Source organism: Micromesistius poutassou, assembly GCF_964030765.1.
Source record: "Micromesistius poutassou genome assembly, chromosome: 1".
NCBI lineage: Eukaryota > Metazoa > Chordata > Actinopteri > Gadiformes > Gadidae > Micromesistius > Micromesistius poutassou.
This window is the reverse complement of record NC_140271.1, coordinates 7,585,300-7,596,819: the sequence shown is the minus strand read 5'-3', so window position 1 is coordinate 7,596,819 and position 11,520 is coordinate 7,585,300. Positions and strand designations below refer to the sequence as shown.

The 11,520-nt window shown below is 45.5% G+C and overlaps 1 protein-coding gene across 1 annotated transcript in view; it reads left to right on the top strand.

Moving 5' to 3' along the window:
* Positions 1–473: 473 nt before the first annotated feature.
* Positions 474–11,520, top strand: part of tbc1d16 (TBC1 domain family, member 16) — a 29,260-nt gene continuing 18,213 nt past the window's right edge. The window contains exons 1-5 of the mRNA XM_084467538.1: positions 474–607; positions 3,732–3,944; positions 4,596–4,758; positions 5,155–5,487; positions 11,034–11,228. Coding sequence (XP_084323664.1) covers positions 3,764–3,944; positions 4,596–4,758; positions 5,155–5,487; positions 11,034–11,228 — 872 coding nt within the window. The 5' untranslated portion in view covers positions 474–607; positions 3,732–3,763. The remainder of the gene's footprint in view (positions 608–3,731; positions 3,945–4,595; positions 4,759–5,154; positions 5,488–11,033; positions 11,229–11,520) is intronic.

Sequence of the window (11,520 nt, the reverse complement as noted above, 5' to 3'; positions counted from 1 at the left end):
ATTTATACCATTTAACAAGATGCATATCAGTTATCATAATTGTTCAAATACAAAATAAATAACGTTTCGAAATATATATCGAATGTGGAGTGATTTTATGGTCTCAACAAGTCCGCACGGAAGAGATGATGATGATGGTCTCTTGTGTCCTCGTGACGTAATGTTCAGACTCAGAGCAGTGGTCCTGATGATGCGCATAGGGTAGACAACCAACTGCACTCTAGCTTATTCCTCGTGACCTCTAAATCAATACGTTAGATATAAAATATTTGTTTTGTTCAAGGGTTTATCACATGTTATTTATGAAACAAACGGCGTTTAAAACGTTCATAAATCAATTGTAATTTCGCGGCTTTTCAGTCATCGCCTTTTTCTATTCCGGAAGCAGCGGGATTTGGGGGGTTGTGTCTAAAGCAGCAGCGTTGAACGTGTGGTGTCACTGTCATAGCTCACCGATACACACAGGAATACTCTCTCATCGTACCAATAACACAGGAGGGAACATACCTATAATAAACAACAACGTGTGGGCATGATAGCCAGCTAGTGCTCCCCAGGCAAGATGGACGTTAGCCATGGACTGTAGACTTCACCGGCGGGACTGAAGGTGAGAGCTCTGACGCTTCTCTCGTGTGTGTGTGTGTGTGTGTGTGTGTGTGTGTGTGTGTGTGTGTGTGTGTGTGTGTGTGTGTGTGTCTGTGTGTGTGTGTGTGTGTGTGTGTGTGTGTGTGTGTGTGTGTGTGTGTGTGTGTGTCTGTGTGTGTGTGTGTGTCTGTGTGTGTGTGTGTCTATGTGTCTGTGTGTGTCTATGTGTCACTGTGTGTGTGTGTGTGTGTGTTTACCTCGTCCAATGTGTCGGTCCATTTCATTCATTCCTTCGTCAATACACCGGTGTGTCCGTGTCGCCCACATCGCACGTTTCTCTTGGTCCGAGATGATGTGATTGTTCTCAATGCCCCATTCTAATTCGGTGTTCAACTTAAGTTTCCATAGATTGTGGCATAGAAACCGATTGCGGCCATGGTCGAGCTGGCTAACTCAAATATTTATGTTCCAAGATGCAAAAGCAACAGATGAACTGTAACTGCACGCCTAGGGGCAGGACAACCTCTGTTGAATAAAATGCATTTTTGACACCACGGTGTCAAAAACATAAAGCAAAATACCTTGTCCTAAAGAGCCTGCTGTCAGACTGAAGTATATGATGCTGCTGGTGGTGCTGCTACTACTACTACTACTACTACTACTACTACTACTACTACTACTACTACTACTACTACTACTACTATTACTACAACGACGATAGACGTATCTTAATAGTACTCTATCAGAAGATAGGCATATGTTGATGGCTGAATCAGTCCTGTTCGTCATGTAACTATTCAATGTCTAATATATTACTGTGCTGTTCAATATTTGTTTTTATGTTTTTATTTATATTTATCTGTTCATTTTTTAAATGTTTTTTTGTATATATATATATGTATGTATGTATGTATGTATGTATATATATATATATATATATATATATATATATATATATATATATATGACACAACCAACATTTATAGGTGACAAATGTGTAGCTATCAGAAGCCCTAACGAAGATGTAGGCTATGCAATAAATAATGTGTATTCATGTTAAGCCATTTGCAAATTTAGTGTAGTTTTCGTAAATTTGTGTTTCCAGAACCCTGAGGCATCCCAGTCTATAATATAAAGATGAAAGGGCCGCCGCTACTAAAATATAATTTCATTGTTGCCCAGAGGTCGAATCAGCATAATAAGAGAGAACCATTGTGAGGATTTTTAACAGTTTCTTCTCTCTTATCTGCAGTTCAACATGGTAAAATTAACCCCTACTACAGTGGGGGGTATTTATATGGCAGCAACGGTAATCTGAGGCAGCAGCCACTATGCCAGTGTTGCCACCCCCACTGAGAAATATGTTTGAATATAATATTTTGCACGTAAATAAATCTGTCAGTTGAAATTATTTCATCACTTATTAACACGAGTCAGGTAGTCAAAAGTGTATACTGTGTTACACAGGCATGGCATCTGGACGTGGTGGTACATCAAAATCACCTACTTACCTCCTTCAGTCACATACAGACCAAAATAACCACAGGTCTATCTGTACCAACCGAGTGGAGCACATTGTGACTGTTATCAGGGCCTCTAAACCTGTGTGTCGGCCATGTGCATTTGGGTTTATATAATTAACCAGGAAAGGGACTTTTGCAACGATTGGATTATCCTGTGTGACCAGTTTATGGGGCAACATATACCAGTTTATATACCAATTTTGGCAGTTGACCCTTGGTGGTTTAGGAACTATTGAGGTCAACATTCTCGCCCTGAAACATCAAACAAACAAAGTTGCAAGACAAACACCAACACCTGTCTATTTCAAATAAAGACAAATAAAGATGATCAAGAACACGATATTTTGATGGTTGCTAACATCAATGGCCATCTTGTTCTATGTTCTAGTAGGGTTCTCTAAATTCTCCATTCTTCCAATTCTGTCAGTTAGCCTTTTGTTTCCTTTCTCCCGGGCTTATGTTTGGGCTCCATGGCAGTACTCACTTCCTGTCTGGCATCAGGAAGTGGACCAGCCTGTTTTAATCAGAGAAGGTAAACATGGGAACATGAGGAAGCATTCCAAAAGACCAATTGGTGATAACGTCCAAGGTTGGATGAGTTGGTGCGAGAACACATAACAGTAAAGTTCAGGAGTAATTCAGTCATATAAATATGCCACACAAATATGCCTTTAGCTAAAGGCTAAAGGGCAAATAAGAACCTACATCTCCATTAGCATCTTGGCGACTATTTACTACTTAGTTTAGTAGACACTTTTCATCCAAAGCGATAAACAACAGTACAGATACGTTAGCAGCTATGGGGTTGGAGTGTCTAGCTCACAGAGGACTACAGTTAGTTTTGGTTCCTTCCCCATGAAAACCATGTGTCCATCTCGGATCTACGATCTCAGTTATTTGACTGTAACTCAGTTTGGTGGTGAGTCAAGAGGAGGTCATTTCAGTATCCATACTGGTGTCCTTGTTTCCCTTTCTTGATAAGCGCTTGGGAGTCAGTACAGGTGCCACAAGAACACTGTGTTTGCTCACGTCTTTCTGAGGCGTTCAGGTGAGTGTATCATGTGTTTACACAAGGTGGGTCGCACACCAATACACTCTTGCCTTGTGCTGGTGTGTGTTTTTATGTTGTAAGTCAAATAAAAGCGTGTTATGGACAACGTTATAAGGATTACGTCTGGGCTTGACCTCCCGATGGCGGACACTGCAGTAAGCAGTGAACAAAAAGTGTGCCACAGGAGAATACATTTCTAGGTTTAGACAACTGATACACTGTTGTAATGCTCATCATGTATGTGCTTACTCGATTTCCTTAACCATATATTCTCCTTGATGTTCCTCTTTAAACCTTTCCCATCTGACTCCATTCTCTCTCCCTCTACCTCCTTACATGCCCTCCTTTCCATATCTCCATCTCACCCCTCCTCTCTCAACCTCCATGACCCCTTCTCTCTTTCTCTAACTCCTCTTACCTCCGTTTTCTCCCTTCTCTTTTTTTACTCCTTCATCCATCCCATTTCTGTATGTCTCTCCCTCTGTCTCTCCCTCCATACCTCTACCCCAACTATCTCCACACCTCTAACCCTCCTCTCTCTCCATCCCTCCCGTCATCTCTCCCTCTCCCAGAGGATGGGCCCAGGGTCCGGCGACCTGTGGAGATGTCTCTTGGTCGGCTCCTGCGGCGCGCCTCCTCCAAGGCCTCCGACCTCCTGACCTTTAACCCCGGCGCCGGGGGCTCGTCGGCGCGCTCAGGCCTGGATGGGGAGATCATCTTCTCCAAAAACAACGTTTGTGTGCACCCCGCCGAGCCGCTGCCTGGGCTCGGAGAACACCATCCAGGTACGGATGGTGTGCAGCATGTAGTTACAAAAATATTTTGGAGATTTACACTTTAAGGGGCCTGCTGTACTTTCTGAGCAGACAAATTGACCCTTTCCGACCATGGCCTGATGTTCATGACTTTTTCATGAATTTAAGGTAATGAGTGTGTGTAGTGTGTTTCTGTGTATTCTAGCCGACAATGCAAATAATTTTAACCTGTAGCAATTGAGCCTTTAGCATGCTTACTCCCCACTGTAATCCAAACAACACATAATACGGGAGGAAACTGCTCTTCAAGTTATCTGAAGTAGATCATTAGTCTAGTCACCCATTACTGACACAATAATTTGTAATAAACTATCTTACTGGGTGATTTAGCGATCCAGACACCTCTATCGAAGGCGACTCAGAATTCAGTAAAGCGCAGGTAGTGGATAGGCATTCAGTAAGTTTGTGGAAATATCAAACCAGTATCTTGTGCTTCAGATTACAACACCCTTTAACCTAATACAACCCCCCTCCCTGCATACTTTGTTCACCCTAGTAAATGGATAGTGTTCCATCTCGGGTTACAAGAGTACCACTATGTGTGTGTGTCACTGTTACCTGCCTATCATGTCACTAACATGTCCCTTGTGGTGGTTGTGATGGTGTTGCTGCCCCCTGCAGGCTACCTGTGTGTGCACGTGGAGAAGGACGACAGCCTGGGCACCACGCTCATACTGACCTGGGTGCCCAACTGCCGCATCCAGCGACAGGACGAGGAGGCCCTCCGCTACATCACCCCGGAGAGCTCCCCCGTCCGCCGGAACGCCCGTCATCGGGGACGACGGTGAGGATAGGCGGGGCTCCTGTCGGCTCTGTGTTGAATGCCACAGCATGTTCCTGAAACGTGAATAGTTGTGTTTTTTCTTGAAGGTATCTCGGGAGGGTCACATGTTGATTGATTATTGTTGCAATTTTAAGTAGTAAGTTAAAGTAAGTAAGTTAGTAGGTTAGTTGCAAGTTAAAAGTTAAAGGTTAGTTGCATTTAAAGGTTTTTCTTAACCCCAAAGGCGACCTCAGCTGTGCCACCTCCTGTTGTGTCCAGGGAGATTTGTGCACACAAATTGGCTTCCCGTGACGTATTTGAGATTGTTTCAGAATTGTGTGTTGAGGGAAACTTCATATGAGGTCGGCTAGCTCCCAACCCCAACCCCCCCTTCCCCCACCCCTCTCCCCATTCCAGGCCTCACTCACGCCCCCCCGCGGCACAGGAGGAGGATGTAGCGGTAGACGAGGACAGGAACATCACCAGGCCGGTCCCCACCACCAGCACCAGCAGCGACGGCCAGAAGCATCCGGCGGCGGGGGAGGCCGGCGGCGGGGAGCCCTCTCCGACCCAGCACCAGGCCTCGTCCCTGGGGACGGGGGAGGAGGGAGACGAGCTGTCGGACGAGGTCAGCCGGGACAGCACCATGGGCTCTGACTCGGACACCTTCTCCTCACCCTTCTGCCTGTCGCCCGTCAGCGAGGCACTCTGCGAGAGCAGCGGCTCCGTTTTCCTGGACAACGAAAGCAGGTGGGTGGTGGAAAAGTAGGAGTAGACCGTATTGGCCCGGCTTTTCACGTTGTTCTTTGGGTTATTTCCCATACTCTGAACTTTGGCCGGTTGTTTGTTTAAACTAGGTCCCCAGCCCTTTCTTTTTTTTTTGTAGTTGCTCCACTTTTGAGCGAATGCATGTTTTTTCTTTAGCTTGTAAATCTTGAATTAAGCTCTCTGCTTGCCGACGAAAGTTAGCTTTGACGTCAATGTAAACGGACATAAGGTGGATTGGAAATGTACATGTGAGGCAGAGGCTATGTATGTGTTATTGCTGTGTGTTTAAATGGAACTGCTGAAAAATATACATGATTTCAGATTATTTTTATAATGGGGTACGTTTTTCTGTTATTATTCTAGATAGGAGATGATGATGGTTTGCAAAAATCCAGTTATTTAAATAATTGAGATGAATGTGTGTATTATCTTCTCAAATTCCTTCCTCAAAGTCCTTAAAGTTGTTGTTATTTGCTTTCGTATTATAAGGGGTTTGGTAAATATAAACCTCATCAACCTGGTTTCAAACTTGTTTTGTGTACATCCTAGTTAACTCTAGACTGTAATGAGAAGACTAGCAATGTGTAACATATGGACAGCTGCACATACATGTAACATGTTCCATAATGTTACAAGAACAGCAACATATCAATAGTAACTCTATTTTTTCAGTTACCAACTGCGATATTTTAAATATTATATATACCCTGATTACTCGACCACAGTTTACCACATGGTGGAGCTCATCACGACAGAAACATTGCCACCTACAGCTCACACTGCAGTTACCTCATGCCACCACACGGTCGAGCCAAAGAGGGTAGAATTGACGCTAGAGGCGTATTATTGCGGCGCTTGATGTGGTATGTCGGCGGCTGTATCATGGTGGCTGAGCTGATCACGCTTTGCTGGGGATTTTAGTCACCATAGGGCGTGTGCTGGTGACTAATAAGATGCATGGCAATGAGTCATCAAGAGATGCTTACAGTGTTTGTTTGATTTGACAAGATTTGACATACTCTTAATCTTTCTGAGAAAAAAAGAAAAAAGAAAAAAAAACAACCATAATGTATGTTCTCTCTTCACCGCCTGCATCCCGCCGGGGCGTTGAGTGTGTAGCCTCTCCGCTGCTGGATTCTGTTTCCTTATCAAGGGAACCATCTGGATGGGCTATTGGGTTTGCTTTTCTGACCTTACAGCCATTTGACTTTACGATTCCCTCATAGCCTGTTTCCACACAGCCATTTGGCTGAGGAGCTGCCCTGTGTGTGTGTGTGTGTGTGTGTGTGTGTGTGTGTGTGTGTGTGTGTGTGTGTGACTGGTTTAACTACTCTCAGAGCCTGGTTTTCTGGAAGTGCAGGCAGTGTGTGACTTGGCAGCCAGGCTCCCTGGTGCACAGCTTCTCCTCTCAACTCTTCCTCCTCCTCCTCCACTGCTGTGCGACCCGTTTAACTGTCAGGCCTCTCCTCCTCCTCCTCCTCCAGCACCCTGGCTGGCACCAACCATTCATTCCTCGCTCTCTCTCTCCTCCCGCAGCTCCATTCAGATGTCTCTCTCTCTCGCCACCTTCATTCTTTGCCCTGCCATGCTCTCCATCTCCATCATCCCTCCCTCCCTCTTTCTGCCCTTAATTTTAGTCACAAACCCTCAACATGCTGCCCGCTCCCCATACAGCCCTCTTCTTCTCATTTGTCTTTTTCTCTTTCTCTTCCTCTCTCTCTCTCTCTCTCTCTCTCTCTTCATCTGCTTTTCTACTATCTCCGCTCCTATATTTCTTTCTCTCTCTCTATTTTCGTTCTTCCCCCCTCTTCACTGACTGTGTGTGTGTGTGTGTGTGTGTGTGTGTTGGTGTTGCTGGGCTGAATGTCAGTTCTCTCTCCCTCTCTCCCACCCTCTCTCTCTCTCTCTCTCTCTCTCTCTCTCTCTCTCTCTCTCTCTCTCTCTCTCTCTCTCTCTCTAATTGACACTGTTAAGGGGCCAGGAAATGGAAACATGTCACTTGGAATCATTCACAGAGAGAGAGCCGAGCAAGCGAGCACCAACATAATACAGAGAAAGGGGGAGAGAGGGAGTACAGATTTGATTTAGCTAGTTTCGCTTGATGATTCATATTCTGTTCATGATGAATCCACAATGAGGCCGACGTGCTGGTTTGCAGAACTAAAACCTGCTAATGTTTTTCGAAAAAAACAAAGTCTGTGGCTTGTGCGTGCGGCGTTGCGCACTTTGGAATATTATTTTTCAGCGCATTTGGCTTCACAGACCACTACATAGATTGTTCCAGATTTTTTTTTTACCCAAATCAAAACATGAAGCTCTATTCAAGACTGAATATGTTAAAGGGGGGAGAAAAGCGCCTGAAAACCAATTCCTGTTTACAGATTACAGATGTCCACACAGCTGTCTGTCTATCCCAGGGTTAGATGGAGGTTGGTTGGCTTCCCACGAGACCGTCCCTGGTCCAAGCCCCTGGTTCTCTGTGAGCGCCATGGCAGGTCGAGTCTCTCGGGAGAGAGAGAGAGAGAGAGAGAGAGAGAGAGAGAGAGAGAGAGAGAGAGAGAGAGAGAGAGAGAGAGAGAGAGAGAGAGAGAGAGAGAGAGAGAGAGAGAGAGAGAGAGAGAGAGAGAGAGAGAGAGAGAGAGAGAGACTCTCTCGCCTCGGGGCAGTCACACCTCGGGCCTGGAGGGACGAGCCGTTTCAAACTGCCGCACCGTTTCAAAAACAGCTTGTTGACACGACGGGTTCTTTGGATTTACACTCCCACCCCACCCCCATCCCTACCTCTCTCTCTCTCTCCCTTTTTTCAACCGTTGTTTTCTTTATTTTTTCCCCCTGGTCTTGATGAGTACCAGAGCTGGTCACTTGACACCTTATTTCATAGGGTCGACGGAATTAACATTTCGTACACGAAGGGAACGCAGTGCCTCGAATCAACACACAGAGATCCCAAGAGAGTGTGTTTATTTATTTATTATTTATTTATTTCCACAAGCAGCCCATTTGGGCTCGTAAACATGACGCAAACTTTGACGATCCGCAGGTCAACAGAAAAAAAGGAAATTGACGTATAAATTTCAAACAATAATATGGTATTTTCCATATTTTATTAAGCTCCCCCTACTCTCCCTATCCCTTTGCCAAAGGCCTGAGGCCTCCCCACTGGGATCCAGGCCTAGGCCTCCCCCTTGGGCTCCAGGCTTCATCCCTGGGTTCCACGCCTAGGCCCCCCCCCTGGGCTCCAGAACTAGGCCTCAATCCTCGGCTCCAGGCATTGGCTTCACCCCTGGGCTCTCGGCCTAGGCTTTACCCCTGGGCTCCAGACCTAGGCTTCACCCCTGGGCTCCAGGCCTAGGCCTCACCCTGGTCCTCAGGCCTGGGCTGCTAAGCGGCTAGTTGTATGGGTTGATGCAGGGGGAAGCAGGCCAATAAACCAGGCTGCAGCTTGGATTGATCAGCCTTGTTAGCTTCTCATCTGCCGACAAGGGAAATGATTAGCAAGACATGATTGATTCAGGGTGGGAGGAATCAGCCGATCCCTTCTTTTTTTCTCTTTTCCCTCTCTCTTTCTCTTCGTGTCTATCTCTCTCTGGCTCGCTCTCTCTTTCTCTGTCTCTCATTTTCCCTTTGTCTCTGTTTCTCCGTCTCCTTCTACCTCTCTCTCTCTCTTTCTCTGTCCCCTTCTTCTGTCTCTCAAGCTATACTTATCGCTCTACTATGTCTCTTTTCTACTACAACCCTTTTTTCTTCCCTTTACATCACTTTCTCTCTGCCTCTGTGTGTGTAATTATTTATTTAAGGTTTATTTGAATAGGGTCAGATACAGAAACATAGATAAGCTTGAGACAGTCATCCGTTGTTTGCATCATAGTGTTTTTAGCCAAAGCTAATTTACGACACTTGGGGCTTTTGGTTAAAAATTACATTATTAAAAAGTAAGTAAATGGAAATGGTAATAACATAAAATGAAAAAGAAAAGAAAACATACAGAGAGAGCACATTGTAAAAAACAAAGTATGCCAGCGAGATTGTTGTTGAATTAGCCACAATTGTGTGTGTTCTTTTGAAGGTGTCAAATGTAGGGATACATTTCAAGTGGTCTAGCAGTGAGTTCCATAATTTTGTCCCTTTTACTGTATAAGGCTGTTTGAGTGTAAGATGTGTGTCTCTCTCTCTCTCTTGTCATTGAGCAGTTCTTTCTATTTTAGCAGGGCGTGTTTTTATTTGCCGATCTTTATTTTAGGGAGTGTTTACTGCTTGACTCAAAGCATTTCCATGTTCCACCGTGGGCTTCAATAAAATGCACATTGATCTGCTATTTGCACAATATCTGCCCAATGCGTGTTTTTTTTTCATTTTATTTGATTCAAACCGGTAGAAGTCGTGTTGGCTACTCATGTCTGGAGATTAGGCTTGTGTAAACGTATTGTGGGAGAGGTATATTATAGACTGTCTTGAGTGTCAAAGGCTTTCTAACAGTTCACACTTCCTGATTTGCTAGCTCGTCAGAGACGTGTGTGAGAGTCCATTATGGACATTAGCCATGCTCTATCAAATCTGTGTGTGTGTGTGTGTGTGTGTGTGTGTGTGTGTGTGTGTGTGTGTGTGTGTGTGTGTGTGTGTGTGTGTGTGTGTGTGTGTGTGTGCACATAGTGCTAGAGTTTATTGCGCCAGTCCTAATAAACTGTAGGACAAATGCACACAGGAACACAACACAAGCACACGGAGATTGTTGTAAAATAACAACTTGTCTGTGTGATCTTCCTGCATATTCCCATTTGTTGGCCTCAAAGAGATTCAGGCCTTTTGTGTGTGTACGTGTTTGAGTGTGTGCGTGTGTGTGTGTGTGTACATTTTTGTGTGTGTGTACATGCACATGTCTCTTCTCCTACAGCAGTGGAACCAAAGCTCAGGTTTCAATGACGGGAACAGCATGCCCGCCTTTGGGGAATGACAAGGAAATTGGACAGCACAGAGTGTGATTTGTGTGTGTGTGTGTGTGTGTGTGTGTGTGTGTGTGTGTGTGTGTGTGTGTGTGTGTGTGTGTGTGTGTGTGTGTGTGTGTGTGTGTGTGTGTGTGTGTGTGTGTGTGTGTGTAGCCTCCATGCATTCCTCCCATTCTCAGCCATATTGAGACACAAGACAACAGGGCAGCAGCAGCAGAGAGCCCAGGCTCAGCCGATATGTCTGAGCCTTCATCAGAGGACTCAACCACAAAACGGTCTACGAGATGGCTACACCTTTTGTCTACAAGACAAGCATTTATAAAGCCCTGATTTAGGGAATATTGATCTATTCTGTCTATCTATTCTGCAATTTTCATTGTTAGACTCTGGCTTCAGGCATGACCCAACAAAAAAGGTTAAAAAATGAAATGACTTCCAAAAACATTCTTTGCAGGCCTTTTTTTTTGATGCAACTCTCACTCCAAGACTGTCAAAGAGGCCAACAAAAAACACTTTTGGTCACTCTTGTCAATCAAGTAGCTCATCTTCATGGGTCCCTCTCCTTGTCTCTGTGTTTCTCCCCAGGGAGATGTGCGACGAGTCCATGACCCCCTCAGTAAGCTCCGCCTCCAGCCTGGACAGCCACGCCCCTTCCGAGTGCAGCAGCCAATTGCAGGGCATGCGCTGGGAGGAGCAGCAGAAGGCACTGGCGCTGGAGCAGCTGTGCGGCGTGTTCCGGGTGGACTTGGGTCACATGCGATCCCTTCGACTCTTCTTCAGGTCAGTCAACTGGGGTCCACGGGGTTGCGAAGAGGTCAGCAGTGGCTCATGTTGTTTTTGTCACCTCGGCGACCTCTCGTGATTTCACTTTCCCCCGTGGTGGGAATGTGCTGCCCTTGAAATGTGAGAAATCGTGAAAATGTCTGAATGGAAATTGTCTTTTGGACAGTGTGCGATTACAGATCGTCGGGCACAAACAGCACTGTAGGAGTGTGTGTGGATGGTGGCTGATTTGAGCAGCCTCACCTGGCAGAGTCTGAATGGACTCTGGTGCTGGGTGAGGCTACAGACC